General features: G+C 41.4%; 4 protein-coding genes across 5 annotated transcripts; 1 reads left to right on the top strand and 3 right to left on the bottom strand.

Moving 5' to 3' along the window:
- Window positions 1–595: 595 nt before the first annotated feature.
- Window positions 596–4146, bottom strand: LOC131881670 (skin secretory protein xP2-like). 2 transcript variants are annotated; one of them, XM_059228604.1, is made up of 4 exons: window positions 4011–4146; window positions 3782–3950; window positions 2135–3691; window positions 596–2074 (listed from the first exon to the last, which is right to left on the bottom strand). In XM_059228604.1, the coding sequence occupies exons 1-4, from the start codon at window positions 4116–4118 to the stop codon at window positions 864–866; spliced, it is 3045 nt and encodes a 1014-aa protein (XP_059084587.1). In that variant the 5' UTR covers window positions 4119–4146; the 3' UTR covers window positions 596–863. The 2 variants fall into 2 exon arrangements, with proteins under 2 accessions (XP_059084587.1, XP_059084588.1); XM_059228605.1 differs by having other exon boundaries at window positions 3419–3691.
- A 62-nt stretch (window positions 4147–4208) lies between these two features.
- On the bottom strand, window positions 4209–4773 carry LOC131881674 (uncharacterized). Its single transcript, XM_059228609.1, has 2 exons — window positions 4600–4773; window positions 4209–4469 (listed from the first exon to the last, which is right to left on the bottom strand). Exons 1-2 carry the CDS (start codon window positions 4711–4713, stop codon window positions 4239–4241), a joined length of 345 nt encoding a protein of 114 aa, XP_059084592.1. The 5' UTR covers window positions 4714–4773; the 3' UTR covers window positions 4209–4238.
- A 1328-nt stretch (window positions 4774–6101) lies between these two features.
- LOC131881669 (cartilage oligomeric matrix protein-like) lies at window positions 6102–10358 on the top strand. Its single transcript, XM_059228603.1, has 6 exons — window positions 6102–7026; window positions 7090–7386; window positions 7457–8023; window positions 8098–8333; window positions 8396–9692; window positions 9757–10358. The coding sequence occupies exons 1-6, from the start codon at window positions 6796–6798 to the stop codon at window positions 10291–10293; spliced, it is 3165 nt and encodes a 1054-aa protein (XP_059084586.1). The 5' UTR covers window positions 6102–6795; the 3' UTR covers window positions 10294–10358.
- LOC131881671 (cyclic nucleotide-gated cation channel beta-1-like) lies at window positions 9725–18732 on the bottom strand. Its single transcript, XM_059228606.1, has 9 exons — window positions 18592–18732; window positions 18302–18532; window positions 13668–13881; window positions 13370–13597; window positions 13158–13289; window positions 12964–13097; window positions 11038–11364; window positions 10728–10975; window positions 9725–10667 (listed from the first exon to the last, which is right to left on the bottom strand). Exons 1-9 carry the CDS (start codon window positions 18701–18703, stop codon window positions 10356–10358), a joined length of 1938 nt encoding a protein of 645 aa, XP_059084589.1. The 5' UTR covers window positions 18704–18732; the 3' UTR covers window positions 9725–10355.
- Between the last annotated feature and the right edge of the window lie 1677 nt (window positions 18733–20409).

Here is a 20409-nt window from a genome sequence, read left to right as displayed (position 1 = left end):
ATTAAAAGCTTAAGTTTTTGCCAAATAAAGCAAGCAGGAGCAATGTGGGAATAGGGGAACGTATTGGGACAAATCGAGAAGGATGGAACTGTATAGTATTCAGAGCAGATACGAAAAGTATCTGATACTGTACGTTTTCAAAAGTATTCATGAACTTTGTCCTCAACCAGGTTTTAGGGCCAATTGTAGTGATAGTAAAGATTTAATACATTTTTGAGGCCTCCACAATCCAGGATAGTTAAAACAATGAAGTACGTCGTACTCTCTTCTCCTATGAGTTCCTTCATTGTTCCATTTGAGCCCTACCAATGATGATTGCTTGTCCAAGAAGGGAGTTGAGACTGCTTAAGATCTGATTTCATTGTTTATGGATTTTAATTTTACATTTTTTGCCCTCAAATGACGTCAGAGTAATTTGGCCATCGGTCTGTTATCATCGTTTTGGACACTAGCTGCTTCTTTTGTTTCGTTCATTTTGAATAAAGTTTCAGATATTTTTCTAGCTTTGCCATAAATTTTTCATGAGGCATGCAAAATACCCTGGTTTAAAGATGCTTAAAGGATAATGAAAATTACCCCTGAAATAATAAGTTACTAAGAATCATGCAAGATTTATTCCAATTGACAAATACATTTATCTGTGGTCGAAAGTGATTTTGTCTTCAAAAGACCTGTATTATTGAGGTGCAAAATAACCCAAAATAATTTAATTACACTTAATCTTATTCACCTCGTAAGATAATTGGCTCGTTCACAATGGTGTGTGCATGAAAAAAGTTGATATGTTTTGGCATATTTATCGAAATATTACTCAAAAAGCCGGCTCCACATACTTCCACCCTTATTAGGTGTTTTAGTATGGTTCAAATAAAAATTCTCCTTGACCCCTTCTTGGCCTGGTGCCGAATCCTTCTCTCCTCTACTGTACCTTGGGCAATGCCAGGGGTAGGTGTATGGTCAGGGTCTTCTGCAGCTGGATCTGGGGCCTTCCCTGGGGCTTGAGGAGGACCTGGTGATGGTGTTTCTCCGTCTGCAGCTGAATCTGGGGCTTTTGCTGGATGTGCAATCAGACAGGGTCCCGGTGTGGGTGTTTCTCCATCTTCAGCAGGAGCTGGGGCCTTCGCAGGAGCTGGAGCAGGACCTGGTGTGGGTGTTTCTTTTTCTGCGGCTGGAGCTGGGGCCTTTGAAGGAGCTGGAGCAGGGCCTGGTGTAGGTGTTTCTCCATCTGCAGCTGGTGCTGGGGCCTTCTCGGGAACTTGTGCCGGACCTGGTGTAGGTGTTTCTCCTTCTGCAGCTAGAGCTACTTGAGCCTTTGCTGGAACTGGAATCAGAGGGGGAACTGGTGTGGGTGTTTCTCCTTCTGCAGCAGGAGCAGGGGCCTTTGCAGGAGCTGGAGCAGGGCCTGGTGTGGGTGTTTCTCCATCTGCAGCTGAGGCTGGGGCCTTCTCGGGAACTTGTGCCGGACCTGGTGTGGGTGTTTCTCCTTCTTCAGCAGGAGCTGGGGCCTTCGCAGGAGCTGGAGCAGGACCTGGTGTGGGTGTTTCTTTTTCTGCGGCTGGAGCTGGGGCTTTTGAAGGAGCTGGAGCAGGGCCTGGTGTAGGTGTTTCTCCATCTGCAGCTGGTGCTGGGGCCTTCTCGGGAACTTGAGCCGGACCTGGTGTGGGTGTTTCTCCTTCCTCAGCAGGAGCTGGGGCCTTTTCTGGAGCTTGAACCGAACCTGGCGTGGGTGTTTCTTCTTCTGCAGCAGTGGCTAGGCCATTTGCAGGAGCTGGAACTTGAATGGGATGAGGTGTAGGTGTTTCTCCTTCTGCTCCTTGGGATGGGATTGGGACATGTGGTTGATCTTGGGCAACTGTTGGTGTCCCAATAGGAATTAGAGTTGGAGGGGTATTTGATCCCATAGTTTGAACATTAGTTGGTGATGCAATAGGGATAGTTGTAGGGGATCCAATGGGGATGCTTGTAGGTGATCCATTGGGGGTATTCGTTGGAGATCCAATAGGAATGCTTGTTGGGGATGCTAATGGTGTGCTTGTGAGGCCTGGATTCCTTGTTGGGCTTCCTGACGGTGATCCTGCAAGAGGTCTAACATGAGATTAAGTGAAACTCACTCAGTAAGGAGATGCTAAGATACCCGGTGGTGGAGAACTTGGGGATGCAGTTAACATTGTGGTAGCGGTTGTTTGCACATTTGTGCTGGACACTATTGTTGTAGTAGTGGTTCTAGTTGTTGGCGAACTTGTGGATGTTATTGCAGAAGTGGAACTAGTTGCTGGGAAACTTGTTTGAGATGTTTTTGTAGCAATGGAACTAGTTATTGGGGAACTTGTAGATGTAATTAAAGAGGTAGAACTAGCTGGGGGGGAACTTGTTGATGATATTGTAAAAGTAGATGTTGGAGTTGTTGAAGAGGAACTAGTTGTTGGAGAACTTGTAGATGTTATCATAAAAGTGGTACTAGTTGGGGTGGAACTCGTTGATATTATTTCACTTGTAGTGCTTGTTGTTGGGGATGTTATTGTCGAAGAAGAAGAACTAGTTGTTGGGGAAGTGGTTGAGGATGTTATTGTAGAAGTGGAACTAGTTCCTGGGGAGCTTGTAGATGTTATTGTAGTTGTGGCACTAGTTGTTGGGGAACTTGTTGGGGATGTTATTACAGGAGTGAAACTAGTTGGAGAACTTGTTGATGTCATTGTTGTAGTAGAACTAGTTGTTGGGGAAGTGGTTGGGGATGTTATTGTAGAAGAGGAACTAGTGGTTGGAGAACTTGTAGATGTTATCATAAAAGTGGTACTAGTCGGAGTGGAACTTGTTGATGTTATTTCACTTGTAGTGCTTGTTGTTGGGGATGTTATTGTTGAAGAAGAACTAGTTGTTGGGGAAGAAGTTGGGGATGTTATTGTAGAAGTGGAACTAGTTGTTTGGGAACTTATAGATGTTATTGCAGAAGTCGAGCTAACTGTTGGTGAACTCGAAGATGTCACTGTAGAATTGAAAATAGTTGCTGATGAACTTGATGGGGTTGTTATCGTAGTGGTGAAACTAGTTGTGGGGAAACTTGTAGATGTTATTGTAGAAGTGGAACTAGTTCCTGGGGAGCTTGTAGATGTTATTGTAGTTGTGGCACTAGTTGTTGGGGAACTTGTTGGGGATGTTATTACAGGAGTGAAACTAGTTGCAGAACTTGCTGATGTCATTGTTGTAGTAGAACTAATTGCTGGGGAACTTGTGGATGTTATTGTAGAAGCGAAACTAGTTGTTTGTGTATTTGTAGATGTAATTATAGAGGAGGAATTAGTCGAGGGGGAACTTGTTGATGTTATTGAAGTAACAGAGCTTGTTGTTGTGGCTGTTATTTTTGAAGTTGTACTAACAGAGGGGGAATTTGAATTAAATGTTATTGTGGAAGTAGACCTACTTGTGGTGGATCTTGTGAATGTTATTGGAGACGAAGAAGTACTTGTTGGGGATGTTATTGTGGACGTGGAAATAATTGTTGGGGAACTTGACGTCGAACTAGTTGTTTGCAAACTTGACGTGGAATTCACTACTGGAGAACTTGACATGGAACTAGTTGTTGGGGAGCTTGATGTGGAACCAATTGTTGAGGTGGAATTACTTGTGAGTGAACTTGAAACTGGTGTTATTGTTGAAGTGGAACTAGTTGTTTGGGAACTTGACGTGGACATAGCTGTGGAAAAGAAACTATTTGTTGAAAGACTTGCGGAAGACATTGTTGAAGCAAAGCTAGGTGTGGATGAAATTGATGTTAGAGTGGAACCTGATGGCGAGGAAGTTGGCATCATAGAACTTGACGATGCTGATGAAATGGAAGCTAATGTTGTGGATGCTGTGCTGAACATTAATGTTGAGGTTGAAAGATTGAATCGGCAATAGCAAATTTGATTTTGGTCTGCTAAAACCACCTTTTGTACCACAAGTCCAGGACCCTTCATGGAAAGATATATTAGTATTATCAAGGACCTTATTCTTTACAATAATTATCTCACCGTGTCATTACGGAACATTTCAATTAAATCCTCCCTCGTGAGTTGACTCATGGCCATAGGCCATTGCATCAATGTTAGTCCCACGATGATTGCGATACGACGAATCATGCTATTCACTACTGCACCAGAATTCCATTCCGCTGGTTCCTTTATAAAATGTTAACAAGTGTACATTAAGAGTAATAACGCCGAATCATGTCACTTAAACCACATTTTATTTCCAACGTTTTATGGCGTGCAATCGTGGCACTCTGTAAAGGCTCGTCCAAACGCCTGTGTGAGTTGTCTCTGATCAGACACGACCTTGGCCATTTGATGAAGGCCTTTGACTAGATCAGGAATGCTGTCTAGGAACGGCTCATCCCCAACATCAAAATTGAAAATAGGGGTGTCTCCTCGGCGATATGGGAAATCAGCTCCAATATTCCGACGATCGGTCAAAAATTCATTATCAGTCGGCTGAAAATGAGTATCAGTTTAAAATAAAGTTATATGTATGTCCTGAGAATTGGGTCAATCATGCACTTGAAAAAGGTGGGTAGCTTTACATCCGAATTATATTTTTCACTGAATGTTGCGAGTAACTCACCCTCTCTTGGACTCCATTTGGATTTTGCCGTCTTCTTTGCCCGTTACTTAAATTCAAGCAGATGGTCAAAACTACCAACCAAAGGATCTTCTTTGATCTGTTTTGAATCATCATAACTGCAAGTTGACAAAAGAGCTGTCCAGTCTCATTTCAATGAGAGAACATGGGCTTGAATCTTACCCTGGTTGATTTTTCTGACAAGATCCAGAGCAGCTGCAGAACCATTCGAAATGAACGCAGCGAAGGAAGGGTCTTTTGAGTGGGTGCTCTTTCACCTCTAAAACCTGATTTAGTCCCGGTCACAAACCACTGGCTAAACTTTTCGTTACCCTCCTCCTACTCTAATTGAATGATTTGGTCAGCAGGAAAGGTACAAAGATTTAACTTAGGCCAGCAGTACTTCGAAGACACTGCATTTCTGCTAGTGGAGTACCATTCAAAGACATGCGCTCATTTCATCTATCTATTATCCCTCTCAATGGAGTAAAATAAGAATTTTCTGATTCAAATTGTAAATAACTTTTTCTTTCGATGAATGGTCAGGTATAAAAACACACAAGATATTTGTTGGGGTTGGTATCACGTCTTTAATGAAGGCCCAAAAATGCACAAACAAGCCAACTAGTTTTGGATGCCATATGTTGTCACGGGAACGTATCATTGATAATTTTGAGTGGTATGATCAGCCATTTTAAAGTTTTATGTGACTGAACATTGACTGTAAAACATACAAGTGTCAAAGCAACATTAATGTTGAGCTTTTAACCATGGGACTATAAACAAAGGTTGTAGTCAAGAGAACAAACTAGCACACATTACGTTATTTCTCTGTATTTGATAGATATATTTGTTTCTTTAGTTAGGGGAGGGAGGAACGTAGCATGGTAGTTGACGGCAACATTTGACAAAAATTTAAGCCCTTCAAAATTGTGCAACTACAATCTCGTCAAAAATACAACATTTTTCGACTTCAACAGTCAACACATCAAATTAATTAAAGATAGTGCAATTTTGTTTGTTGTTTTAGAATGTTAAATTGTCAATTTGATCACTTTGAAGTAATTAAAACTGTTTGAGGCCAAATAACTTTTCAGTCAAAGAAATACGGAAGGGAACGTAATTACACTCGGTACATGATCACTTGTGGTGAAAATGTCAGAAAAAAACTGACAAAAAACCAAGATGCACATACCTCTTATGTCAACTTTTGTATCTAAAACTTGAATCTCCAAACAAAACATTACTCAAGTAGATATGTGAAATTTTGAGCTCTGCATTCGCAAAGTCTCAAAAAACCTGAAAACAGTATTTTCAAGACGTACACATTTTTACCTAAGCCAGCTTTTAAATGGGAATCTCAACCAAGCAATCTATAACTCGAGTGAATAAGCATCAAGAGCTTGTGACAATCTCATTCCCCAAGTATGAGAGAGAGGTGCAAGTACAAAAACCTGTGTGGGGGTATCTCCATTTTCAATCAATTCGAATGCCGATTCTGGGGCTTGCCTTCATTCTCGGTGCTTCAGTTGAGTGCAAAGAAGTTCTTTGCTGATTTTTCTTTCTCTACGCAGTCCTTGGTTGGTTTGGTCGTCGGATGATACTGTAACTTGCTTCTCATAGGCCCGTCTTTGGTGTTCTACAGGGGTAAATCTTGCGCCCCTCTACTACGACAAGTTCGCCCACACACGGAGTGCCCAACTTTGGTGGAAATCATGTGCGGAAGACATCTGTCCGTTGAACAAAAAGAGTCGCATCTGATTGTCCAGGGCTAGTTAAGTTTTTACGTGAATTTTGAACCCACTTGGGCTTTCGTCGACTTCCCATTGGCCGCCAATCAATCTGGTTTTCATTGGGTTGTACGGCTCAATCGTTTCTGAGCGATTTTCACGACTAGAAATTAATCAACCTCTGCATTCAACATGATTTAAATCGTTTGGTGATGATCTTAACATCAATGAATAGGCTCTGCAAGTGCTTCCGATGTGCTAAAAGCAAACAGGACCAGTGATCAAGGGATAGTTGATTCCACAAGTGGTTGTCCTTCAAACTTGAACAACATCTCTCTGGTCTGCTCAATCTTGAGGGTGGTTCAACAAGGAGAGGGTGATCAGGCGACGTTAACATAGAATCTCCAACTTCTTACCCTCCCTCTTCTGAGAGGGTCTGAACTATTTATTCAGCTAGGAAACGTGCAAAATGGCGTATTTAGCACGGACATTGGGAGTCATTCTTGGCGTGGTGAGTTTCTTGGTGCTCTCGGAAGCGACCTTAAGTCAGAGTCGATCACAAAACAGAAATCTTCAAAGAGTTATCAGACATGACACGATCGTCGTGGTGCTTCAAGGGGTCCGAGAAAGGACCATCAACTCCGTTCAACCAGATCCTATTTTGCTCATCAATTTCCCGGAAATTGATAACCAGTTCAAGGTATGGAAAGCGGGAGACACAGGGCGGATCAGCAAAATAGACATGCATTGTTTTTACTTTTAGATCCATTTAATGGAAGACACAAGTACTCTGAAACTTACGCTCAAACACGAGGATGGAACTTGGTGTGAGGACATTGTGATGCCTGAACTGAAACTGTTGAGAGACGATGATGAGGATGATCATCTGGTGATTGAAATCTCTCAGCGAAAGGGCGAAGAAGCTGGATCCGATATCACGTTCTACTTCAGTTGTGTTCCAAAGGGGCGGATTCATATGCCCTTTACCTTCAGAGAGCTCCAGGAGAAGGTGAAATACTCCAAGGTCAAGATGTATCATGGTGATGACTTGGATCTGGAGGTGTGAAACAACAGTGAGAAGTAACTCAAAAGAAAAATTCATAATAACAGTTTTTCTCATTATGGAACAGGTTCATGGAAAAGTAATCATTGAGGATATTTTGGAGGATTTAGATTGTCCAGTGGAACGTATGCAAGCGCAGCAACCTCGACAAGGAAATGATGATCTTTACTCATATCGAAGGGGCGATATTCCCATCTTTAATTTTGACGACGCTGACCGAATCCTCATTGCCACTCTCCAGGAGCTCATTGAAGCTCTGAAGAAACTAAGAGAAGAGATCAAATTCCAAAAAGGCGAAACCACCATGTTGAGAGAGGCCTTGCAAGAGTGCAAGGCATGCCAAATAAAGCGCCCTGAATGTAGTGATGTCCCTCCTCCTTGCTTTCAAGGAGTCATTTGTCGGGACACTGCCGACGGTCCAATTTGTGGACCTTGTCCCAGTGGCTTCACGGGAGATGGCCGGTTTTGTGAAAGAGATGCCTGCTCCAGTCAACCTTGTTATACTGGGGTCCAATGCTTTGAAAGAGCTGATCCTCCATACTTTCGGTGTGGACCATGTCCTCAGGGCTACCGAGGTGACGGCCAAACTTGCCTACCGGACGCTTGCCAAGTCCGTCCACCACCCTGTTATCAAGTAAGATACACGAAAAGCTCCGACATTTATAGCTTAACGCCAAGAAGCTGATTTTAAACGTATTCATTTAACAGGGTGTGGAGTGTTTCAACATTGAAAGACCACCCTATTACCGCTGTGGCGCTTGTCCTGCTGGATTATCTGGAAATGGCACCTCGTGCTCGGATCTGGACGAATGTGATTTGGCTGATCCTTGTGATGTGGCTGTTACTTGTTACAACACCATTCCTGGCTTCAGATGTGGACCGTGTCCCCCAGGATACACTGGCAGTGATGGATTCACCGGTGTGGGATTGGACTTTGCCTCTAGGTAACGGTTTGATTTGTTGCATACAATACAAATATTTCTTTAGCCCTAATTTTGATTTGCAGACAACGCCAAGTGTGTTATGATATCAATGAATGTTCCATGAACAACGGTAATTGCGTACAGAACTCCCGGTGCGTAAACACTGATGGGTCGTTCTATTGCGGACCTTGTGCCCGTGGTTATGTGGGAAATCAAAATGAAGGATGTTCAAACCGACCTGGAGTATGTCCCGATGGAACTGTCTGCGACGAGAACGCTGAATGCCTAAAGCCACAGGGATTAGGATACTATATATGTAAGTGTAAGGTCGGATGGGCTGGAGATGGCAAAATTTGTGGTCCTGATCGAGACCTGGACGGCTGGCCAAACCGAGATCTCCCTTGTCAAGATATCAAATGCCGACGGGACAATTGTCCAGACACTCCTAACTCGGGTCAAGAAGACTCTGATGGGGATGGTATTGGAGATGCTTGTGATGATGATGCTGATAATGATGGAATCCCAAACACTCCCGACAATTGTCCTTTGGTGGCTAACCCTGATCAAGCTGATACTGAGACTGACGGAGATGACAAGCGCGGCGATGCTTGTGACAACTGTCCATTCCTTCCTAATTTGGATCAAGAGGATGCCGATAATGATGGACTAGGTGATGCTTGTGACCCTGATATGGACAACGATGGTGTTATTAATGAAAGGGACAACTGTCCAAAGACCCCTAATTCTGACCAAAGGGACTCTGATAACGACGGATTAGGTGATGCTTGCGATAATTGTCCCAATGATCCTAATCCTGATCAAGCTGATGATGATGAAGATACCTTTGGCAACGTGTGTGACACCAATAACGACATTGACAGGGACGGTATCCCAGACCCCATCGACAATTGTCCCACTCTTCCCAATGCGGATCAACTGGACACTGACGACGATGGCATGGGAGATGAGTGCGACCCTGATGCTGATAACGATGGTATTCCTAACAACCGCGACAATTGCTGGTTGGCCTATAACCCTCAGCAAATTGATTCTAACCGTGACGGACGTGGTGACATTTGCCAAGACGATGAAGATATTGATGGCACTGTAGATTTCTTGGATAATTGCCCTAACAATTCCAAGATTTACGCCACTGACTTCCGAACCTACCAGACTGTTGTATTGGATCCTCATGGCGACTCTCAAATTGATCCCAATTGGGTCATTTACAACAAAGGAGCGGAAATTGTTCAAACCATGAACTCTGACCCTGGCTTGGCTGTCGGCTTCCATCGTTTTGGTGGGGTTGACTTTGAAGGAACATTCTTTGTGGACACTGAGATTGATGACGATTACGTAGGATTCATATTCTCATATCAGGTATCCATACACACATATCGGGACCCTTGACATACATCGGGACTAACTTCATATTTATTTTCAGGACAACAATCAATTCTACACTGTAATGTGGAAAAAGAATACTCAAACATATTGGCAGGCCACCCCTTTCCGTGCCGTGGCCGAACCCGGAATCCAATTGAAATTGGTCCAATCCGAGACAGGTCCGGGGCAAATGATGAGGAATGCCATGTGGCACACCGGGGATACGGATAAGCAAGTCAAGCTGTTGTGGAAAGACCCCAGGAACGTCGGGTGGAGAGAGAAAGTGGCCTACCGTTGGTTGCTTCTCCATCGCCCCAAGATTGGCCTCATCCGGCTCCGCATCTTTGAGGGAGAAAATATGGTGGCTGACTCTGGCAATGTGTTTGATGGTTCCCTCAAGGGTGGAAGGCTGGGCGTATTTTGCTTCTCACAAGAGATGATCATTTGGTCAGATTTGGTTTACCGTTGCAATGACCACGTACCAGAGACAATTTACTACGAGCTGCCTGAAAGGATCCGGGCCAATGTCCACATTGACACCACACGCCCACCGGCACCCGCCTCCAAGAAAAAGCGGGATGTGGGAGATTTATAACACTATGTACCATCAAGTGCTGAAGAATCTTACTCTCAATAAATCAAGGTGTTTTGACCCTCCTATCTCCGATTAATCAATTCCGAAGCCAGCACAGTGATTCGCTCACAATTGGCCATCACTGTTTGACTCTCATCGACCTGGGCACTTCGTACTTTCGTCTTGGCCTTTGTTTCCCTCTCTTGGAATTTGGCTTTGATTTTCTCAGGCATTGTCTTTACCACCACCTTGAGCATACTTGGATCTCCAGGGGCAGGAATGACCACGTCACGCTGCAGCTTTTCACTTTGGGGCAATCGAGTTTCTTGTTTTACCTTGACCTCGGCGGCAGCCTTTTCAGCTTTTCGGGCTAAAAGTTCGCGGTCCTTTGGAAACTAGAAAATAAGTCAACTTCATCGGTCGATGTCCCATCAACCAGAATCTTGAGGACTCACCTCAGTCAAGGCCTCGGTCAGGTCTTCTTTGTAAAGGACATAAAGTGTGGTATATCCCACAGCCCGGACATTGGCGGTCCTTCGATTCATTTTGCCTGTTCCCAGCAATGCAATTTCCCCAAAACAGACACCAACGCCAAGAGTAACGAATACAATCGAGTCATCCGGACCTCCCACAACCTGAACTTGTCCCACAGTTATTATAAACATTTCTTTGCCGACATCGCCTTTCTTGCATATGTAGTCCCCTGAAAAACATTTTTATGTGATTTGAGCGCAATTGAGTAAGGCGATAGTGGTGACACTGAACCTGGCAAAAAGATCAGTGGCTGCAGTTTGACAACCAGTTCCTTGAGCAGTCCTGGATCACAACCATGGAATAGCTTAACATTCTTCAGTGTCTTGTAATGAACATCCAATGTGACGTCCACCCTCATCTTGAATGGTAAAGCTTCCAAGATGGAAAGTTCATCAAAGCTCCGTTGCGTTTTCCAAGTGTACTGGCACCATTCCTTAACTCTCCTCATGGTATCATTTGGGACATGCATTGCGTACATGTATTGACTTATCAGATCAAATTTGAAAGTGTACTCATCGATGTTTCGGGTCGCCTGTGCAATAATATCCTTCACGTTACCTACAAGTATCAACAAGGATAAAAAGGTCATTAGGCAATAGGATACGATCGCAGCCTCAGTTTGTTTGGTTTTTTGTACCCCTTTGCGCCCAAGCGCCATCTTTCGGATATGTAGGGATGTGTCAACCGTAAAAATGCCATCGTTTTTTCAACCAACAATTGAACTTCTGTCTCAAAGCGAGCTTGAAGTTTTACCTTTTTATCGCTTCTAGCTCTATCCTTTTTTTTGTGTGTGTAGCAGCTCCGCTTATTTCGACGCTATTGTTCTTGACTCATGCCATAGCCAAAAACTTCGACACATCCCTACGTAAGTCAAAAGGGGGCGCTCAAGTGCAAAGGGGTAAACAAAGACCCCGTGAGCATGTCCTATAGTGTGAAAAGGTGATTCCAAAGTAAAATTGCATTCGTTTTCCGTTTTGCATTTCTTTGCTTTTTGGTGTTACAGCTTATGTTCCCGAAATTGAAATTTTTCAAGTTTTTTTTTAATATATATATTTATATATTTTTTCAATTTTTGTTGCGAATTCGGCATAGAAAAGTCATTCCAACCAAGCCAGTTGAGACTTTGCTTTGGACGCATTTTGGGAGTTGGGCAGCAGGGCGTCGGGCTGATCGACTTCTCTGGCTTTACTCAGTTTCAACCAAAGCAGACAAACGAGCCATCAACTCACTAGCTCCCTGAATTCGAAACTTGATTTTGAGAATCACGTAACTAAATGTGTTCAAAGCCAATCCGGCTGATCCCCATCGCACACACCAGGCAGACGCAAGGGAACCAAAAAGTCTCTTGCCTGAATATGCATTCTAAGAAGTTTAGAACAAAGCGTTGTGGGAGGCAACCTTTGTTAAAAATGGCAACAATCTGTAGATACAAGAATGACGGATAGGCGTCACCTTTATACAAGAGAAGCTTTTTGAACACAATCTTGAGTTTTCCCCGTACTTGCGAGGTCGAAGCACTCTGAATTTGGGATTGATGGCGTCAACATGCTTAGGCGAAATAGATTATTGATTTATTAGTTTCATCATGGTCAGTCTCAGCTCAAATTAATTTTAGTTCAATCTGCTCAAAATGGGCCATACCTCATATTTGCCAGCCTAGGCTATTAAATCAATGATTATAAACACAAAAAAGCGTATGTATTATGATTTTGAAAACACTTCACCCCCTTTTATTCGTAACTGCAGCATGTGGCAAAGCTGTTCTAATGATATTGTAGAAATTTATATTTTTTAGTACGGGGAAAGCATTGATTACCCATTCTTTCGTTTTTTTGCACGACTTTACTTGAGACGAAAATATCAAGTTCAGATTATCTCTTTAATTGCTGGTTAAGAGCTAATGTAGCAGAGCACTTCAAGTGACAGCACGGAAGTTATCAGGGAGGACACAGACTTCTAACATGCACAATTTTGCCAATTGGAAATGCATTTATTGAGCATTCCTAATTGTAGTTTGAGGAATAGGAGGATAACATCTTTGTTTACGGACATCCTTTTCCCTACCGTGAATGGCATTCCCAGGGTATTTATTTTAGTTACTTTTATATTCATATAATATTTGATCCACCAACGAATTAGAGATATCAAAGTTCTTACCAATCAAAACGGCGAAAACGAACACTCCCATGAGCCAAAGTGTGCCCATAAACACCATTTGTACCGGACGATCTCGCCCTGGTTTGGGATTAATTCCGATGCTCACAGATGTCTTTAGAGCAACGTAAAAGCACCTGAAAAGGGGCACTTTTTAAAACTGATATGTAATCAAGGTGCTTGTGAACTTTTCATACCTTATGTAGGCATTTCCATGACCATTGAAAACAAAAGGTGATGAATCGATTCCTTCCATATCTGAGAAGGCGTAGAAAGCACAAGCAGTGATATGAATGAGATAGAGCATCACGTTTACAGTGCGGCTCAATCTGAAATCAATAATCAAGGCCGAGTAGGTATAATGTAAATAAGTGAAAGACAATACTTGAATTATGCTTTCGAGCATTACCTAATGACAGTTGGATAAGGAAGGACGGCGTCCAACCGATCAAAAAAGGTCTCCACACAGTAATATCTCAACAATCTTGGTAACCTCAACAAGGTTGCTCTGCCATGAAGCCCAAACACCAAATAAAGAAAATCTAAAGGGGCTAACGATAAAATATCTTGCCAAAATCTTCCTGCAGTAACATAATTCTTGATCATTCCTTGGGAGTTTGTACAGTAAATCCCATCTCTGGAAGAGGCATCAACGTGGTAGATTATTTGATGATTAGCACAAAAACATTGAATGAGTTAGTGCATACTTATCTAAAAACATGAGTCTAGTCTTGAATAGAAATGTATCCAATAAGGATAAACAGTCCGTAATGTAGTCGAAAATCATCCAAAGGTAAATGTTATCCGCATGTTGATAAACGTGGAACGTAACTCTCAAAGGGATCACCCAAGCATTGTAGAGGACACAAAAGGATTGGATCCCGAGTAAGACGATCATTAGGGTTCCTTGTGGATGAATTGCTGAAACATGGATTGAAATTATGAGCATATTCAAATTTATTTATTTTTAAATTTCAGTCTACCTTTAGTGTCGATCATTAGGGTTCCTTGTGGATGAATTGCTGAAACATGGATTGAAATTATGAGCATATTCAAATTTATTTATTTTTAAATTTCAGTCTAAGAAATTACACTTAGGTTCTGCCCCATTTGGTTTTTAATCAAAACGTAGAAAGCCCAGGATTGCTTTTTATAATCGACACTAAAGGTAGTGGCCAGCCCAAAATAGGCTTGATTACAGCAACAAGGCTGTAGACAAAGAAGCAACTAAGGGTTGAATTGCTATTTGCCAGTTTTCAAGTTTGTTTGTCATTTATATATGTTCATTGTTTGGCTTCTTTGCCTCCATCTTAACTAGTTGCCATTGCGTTTTTGTTCAAATAAAATTTTACATTCTCTACTTTTATGGTATGTCACTCTTAATGTTTCACTATGTTGATAGAGCGCTTTGTCTGCTAAATCGGATGTCCTTTTCTTCAACGGTTTTTTTAGTCACCCAACCACAACTATAAAGGGGCTTCATGAGGCCTATCATGTTCGTTTGACTTACTTGCATTCATATTTTAAATTAATTGCAATGCTTCCATGAACAATGGTAATGAGTGAAATTCCACATACTCACTTTTCTTATTAAATGTTTCCAAATCGTAATTGTCTATAGACGTAATTCTGTTTAAAAGTAATTGTCATGTGCTTCCAAGGCCGGCATTCACGATTTTGACACTTTTAATGAGAGTAGTTCAGTGCCCTGGAAGGATTTAGATTTATTCCATAGGCCATGACTTAATTGAGTGGCATACTCTTTATGATAGATTTGGGGTGCTAGGGTCGAAAGGCCAGCCATCACATCGACCTTATCCCAATTCTGTTAGGCTGTGTCATATTTAGTATTAGTTTGGTTCTCTGTTTGTGTGTTAAGTAAACGTCTATAAGTTACCATTGGAGAAAGATTGGGGAGGAAATTCGAACCAGGGACCTCTCTCAGTTTAAAAGACTGCGCTTACTACCACACCCCTCCGGATATTCATGTCGAATTCAGGATCTAGGAATTTTTTTATCTCCAATTCAATGAATTTGATAGCATCACTTTGCTAACTCTGTACCAGTCGATGGTTCAGCCACATCTTGAATATGCTTCACCCATTTGGGCTCCAATGAGTTTAGCAGGTTTACAGAAGGTCCAATAGGTCCAAAGATGTTTTAACAGGAACATCACAAGAATGAGAGAGCTCTCGTATTGGGAGAGACAAAAAAGTTGGGATTTGATTATATATAAAATTTGACTAAAAAAAAATCATAATGTAGGTCTTCAAAAGTACCCATGAGCTTTGTCCCAACCCAGGATTTAGGGTCAATTGTAGTGACCGTAGAGGTTTAATGTGCGTTTTGAGAGCACCTTTAAGCCCTCGAGAAGTTATAAGCTAATTCGAACAATGACGTCCGCTTCTCTTCTTTCTCGGGCCCCTTCATTATTTAATTTGCTTCCCTCCAATATTCGTAGGGCGTATGTAGGCGTTTATCCAGTTGCTTTGGACAAGTTTTTGACAAAATTCCGGATCAACCTTATATTCAAGGGTTAGCCCGATCCGCCAACTCTAATTCGTTGGTAGACCAAATATCATGTGAAGATTGAAAGGTAATAAATAGACGAATCATAACCTTTCATTTTAATAGTATTGGGTGTTACATTCCCTGTATCGGTTAGAAAAGCCCATGAAAAAAACAAACCCCCAAAATATAATGTCTGGAAATCAATCTTGTATCATGGTCTATGCCCTTCATATCAGTGTCACTTCTTGTATCAGGTCTAGACCACTTGTAATGAGAGAATGTTATCTTTTTTCTTCAAATGATATTCATTTGCTACGTCACAAAAATATTAAGTAGTTTTTCTTGGACTCTGCCCATTGTTAAAATCTGCTTACATATATACATATGACATGAACTATGTTTTGCATACAAATAATCTTGTTGTAAGACATATAACAGATAACACATGTTTTGGCTGTCTTTACTCATTTGTCATTATTGGGAGTCGGAAAGGTAATATTTTTAGGTTAAATTAAGTATTCAACTATTTTGGTCATTTTTGGGCAAAAAGCCCATTTCATGAGTTTTAACCATAAAGTAACCTAAAACAAAAGATTTTCGAGGAAATATAAGGATTTTGGTCAAATTTAGGGGATATCTGAGAAATATAGGGTGGGAGTGAATGAAATTGGGGCTATGTTTGTCCCCCTCAAAGATTTGTTTAACATTACGCAAACCTCAAGCTTTCATTAAGAGCAAGTGTTGAGCAGATGTCACACTGCAAATGATCTAATTTTAACCTAAATGCAAGTGTAACCCTCCCATCGTTGGTCACCAAAACAATGTTCTATAATGCAAGTGAGAGTAGTCTTGATGTCAGAACCAAAACTAAAGGCCTGTTGCAGACCGGCAAGAGGGCCAGGGAAGTGGGTAAGCCCTTCGGTGTTCATCCTCAAACCGTTGGTAAGAGGACGACTTCATTTAAGAATATCGAATCCCTTTACATTAAACCAGACCAGGGCAAAGATCTGAGATTGCACTGAGCCCAAAGAGCAAGAAGACCGTGACAAATATTAATCAAGCTATTTTTGCCTTAAATAACGCGCTAATGCTTGAATATCCAAACACTTCAAAAACCTATTTTCACATTTTTGAAGCTTACATATACGTTTCCGTAACTTATTTTGGCATATTTTCGTAACTTACAAACCACTATTTGACCAAAATCACATGATATTTTTTCCCACCCATAGTCATTATGCAATTAGCCTTCTTTGATTGTCAAAGATGATTTTTTTCCCCGAGTGGGAAAGTACGAGGGTGGTACCAAGCAAATCAGAACTGCTAACTTTTTTCAAAAACTAAAAGAGATATCAAAAGACACGATTTGCAACATTTTTGGACATCGCCACCGTGCACAGCAATCCCCTTATGCATCCTCTTCATCCAGTTGTCAAAAACATGTTGGAGGCCTCCTTGGCAGAGCTGCTAAAGCACCCCCTTCGCAGCAACATCAAGCTCAAAAGTAGAGGCACATCTGTTTCCAGCAAGCTTGAGCTTTAGTTGTGGAAAAAGTTAGAAGTTGCAGGGTACCAAATCTGGGCTGTGAAGGTGCATGGAGCAACACCTTGATCTTCCTTTTGGCCAAGAAACCCCTGTTTTCTTGGGAGGTGTGAGGCTTTGCATTGTCCTGGGTAATGTAAATTTGCAAAAATTATGAAGGGGTGGCTCAGACTACTTTACGTTGCATATAAATTTCTTCAGAGCCAAACAACATACCAAAGCAAACACTTATATCATCAGAACCGTGAGAGTTGGATCTTTCACATGAATCCAGCTTTGTCAAGGTAATTTCAAACGCAAGATTTTCATAACGGTTGTCCCGATTTGTTTGGTATCACCCTCGTACAAGTAGTTTGATTTTACTGGAATGAAAAACCTGTTTACTGATTAATTGATGAATTTGTCCATATTCTAACATGTGTGACAGCTACCTAACGTTTAATGAACCATTTTTTACGTTTTACACGTTGACATGCCCAAGAGTCGTAAGAAGGATTTCATTATGATTATTCTTGACCTCGTTTTATGAATAACCAGGGATTTCAAAACTTCATTAGATCTTACCCAAACTTCAGCGGACTTAAAATTAAATGACCAATAGGATAGGATCACAACATCAGTTTGTTTGGTTTTTTGTACCCCTTTGCGTCCAAGCGCCATCTTTCGGATATGTAGGGATGTATCAAACGTAAAAATGAAAAAAAGCCTTTTTCCTCCAACAATTGAACTTCTGTGTCAAAGCGAGCTGAAAATTTTATCTTTTCAATCGTATCTATCGTAACTATCCTTTGGTTTTTTGTAAAACAGCTCCGCTTTTTTTCAACACCATTGTAAATGACTCATGCCACAGCCCAATCCTTGAAACATCCCTACGTAAGTCAGAAGGGGGCGCTCAAGTGCAAAGGAGTAAATATCGACCCCCGCGAGCGTGTCAATGTGTAAGCGAATTCAAAGTCATTTAGATTCTATTTTTACCAATGTTTGCCCATAGCATGGTGTTGTCTATCGTTGAACCATAAGAACACGATCTAGCTCCATAATGGGGACGTTTAGGCAAGCTCTGGCAGGTTCGTTTGTTTGCTGGTACCAGTGTCAGCGATGCAAGTTTAGAGCTTCAAACATGTTTTTGAGAAGCTGACCCTTCTTTCACATTACTGTATGAGGAGCGGTCAGCTTCGTTAAAACTAGTTCGAAACGCCAATTTTGCATCACTGTCATTGGCAGGCAAGTTTGTTTGCTGGTACCAGCGCTTGCCTAAATGTCCGAATAGTCCCAAGTTGCGTATTACCCTCAGGCAGAGTCAAATAACGTTTGAGCATCTTCTGCTTGAATGACATTCCTTCAAAAGGATCCGGTTCGCTGAAATCTTCCAAGATGAGAATATTCTTGGCCTGCTTCAGTTCCACCTCCTCATCCAAGGCTTTAAAAGTGTCCTGAGTCGGAGTGAGTGGACGAATTGCCACCTCTTTATGATATTCATCTCGATCTCGAATTTTTTGGGCCACCTCTCGCATGTGAACTGGAAAATGCTGATGGTTCAAATTCCCTGAGATTCTCATCAAGAATTATCCAACTGACCTTTCAAAGCTTCAAATTTCGCTGGACCAACTTTTCGCACGTACAGATCGATGGCTTCTTGATCAGCCAAATCTGAGGTGGCATCTTCATTTTCAAATGAAATATGCGACATGTCGAGTACTTGGATCAGGATTGTGATGACTAATGCACTTACACTCGATTCGATCTCTTGAGATCAACTGGAATTCAATTGACGGAAGATCACCTAGATCTCCTTATCCTATGACGAATGGCATGCTAGATCGGGATTACACTTTCGCGTGAGAGCTTGAAAGGCTTTTGATCCGTAATCCGTCGGGGATGTGCCTTAGCTTGCATAAGATCCACCGTTAGACATGTAAAAATTGAATCAAGGTCCCAAGATCCCATGCAAACTATCTTTTGATGATCGGACCAACTGATGGTTCAATTGATCTTTTGGTTTATTTTTCAGTTTTCATGTCATTGCCTTTACTAGTTGGCCACAAAACATGTACCTGATGTATGGGGGATGATTCAATGAGAGCTTTCAAGATGACGTCATCAATTTCCAAAGCTATCACCATCTACCGTTCAAAGAGCATGTTTCATAAAAAGTGGCTCTTTTGAAATTACAAATTCATCATTCAATTCAGTTTTTGGCTTCCTTCCCCTCTTTTTTTTTGGCTCTTTGAATTTAACCCGCCACTTTCTGTAACTCAGAAACTCAGAACTTGACTCTTTTTAGACGGCAGGACAATAAATAGCACCACCCCATAAGCTCCACCTTGGACATATTATCGTGATTTCTTTTTACCTTGAACACATAAATTTACTTGCTTGTTTCTGGTTTTGCTTTGGATGTATTTGAGAGTGGCTTTTCAAAAATCTTGATTTTCAGCATTATGCAATACCTAAAAGCCTAAAATATAAGTGCTGTCCAAATGCCGTTTTTAGTAGATGGTTTTATTCGTGATGTTTCCAAAAACCGAAAATAACGGACAAATCAATTGAGCTAAGAGGCACTCCCCCCAAAAAAATCAAATTGTAACTCAACCAAGTTAGACTAATACAATTGCCCATGCCAAACAAAACTTCCTCTTAACTTAAGCAGACACTGCTCCTCATGAGAACTAACAGAAGTTCAAGAAAAAAAAGGAGTATGACTCCTTGACTTTGGGCGTTTTGTGAAGGGAGAATTAAGGCATCATTGCAACCAACTTGCACCATGATTCAATTAAACTTTCAACCATCAAATGAGATGTGCAACAAAACTCTTAACTATGCCATTTTTGGTGTAATTCTGCCACTGCACTCTTATCTTTGTTCAAGTCCAGAGAATACCATTTCCTTCCAAAGTCGGCAAATAAAAAAAAGACAGAAAATATATGCCTGGGTCAGGTTGGTTGGCCGGGTCAGTATGTCTAAATTTTCCCTCCGCAAAAATCCCCAAATCAGGGAGGGGAGCAGCACTACATTTTTCCTTGAATTTCCATTGCTACAGATGACGAAAATGAAGAAAAGGGTTCTATGAACATTGCAATGGAGTTTTAAACTGGTTAATTTGTCAAGAAATCACATCCTCACTAAATTAAAGCCCTCTTGTTCCTTAAAGTATTGGCAAATTATCTGACGTGGAAGAGATGCAGTTATTACAAACCAGATTCATCAACCTGTAGTTTTGAGGTTTCAAGCAATCTCTATATTCAGAATAACATATCCATGGTACATGAATTTTTCATCATTTTAACAGAAAAATGAGCAATGTAAACCTGTATTAAAGACGATTATTTTTGTAACCAACTTTGCCCATGTAAAACTGAAGCCTGCGTGTGAATTTTCAAAATGACCGAATTATTT

The sequence above is a fragment of the Tigriopus californicus genome, chromosome 6 (genome assembly GCF_007210705.1).
Source record: "Tigriopus californicus strain San Diego chromosome 6, Tcal_SD_v2.1, whole genome shotgun sequence".
Classification (NCBI taxonomy): domain Eukaryota; kingdom Metazoa; phylum Arthropoda; class Copepoda; order Harpacticoida; family Harpacticidae; genus Tigriopus; species Tigriopus californicus.
Note: the sequence above shows the minus strand (reverse complement) of the source record. Positions and strands in the feature narration are given on the sequence as shown.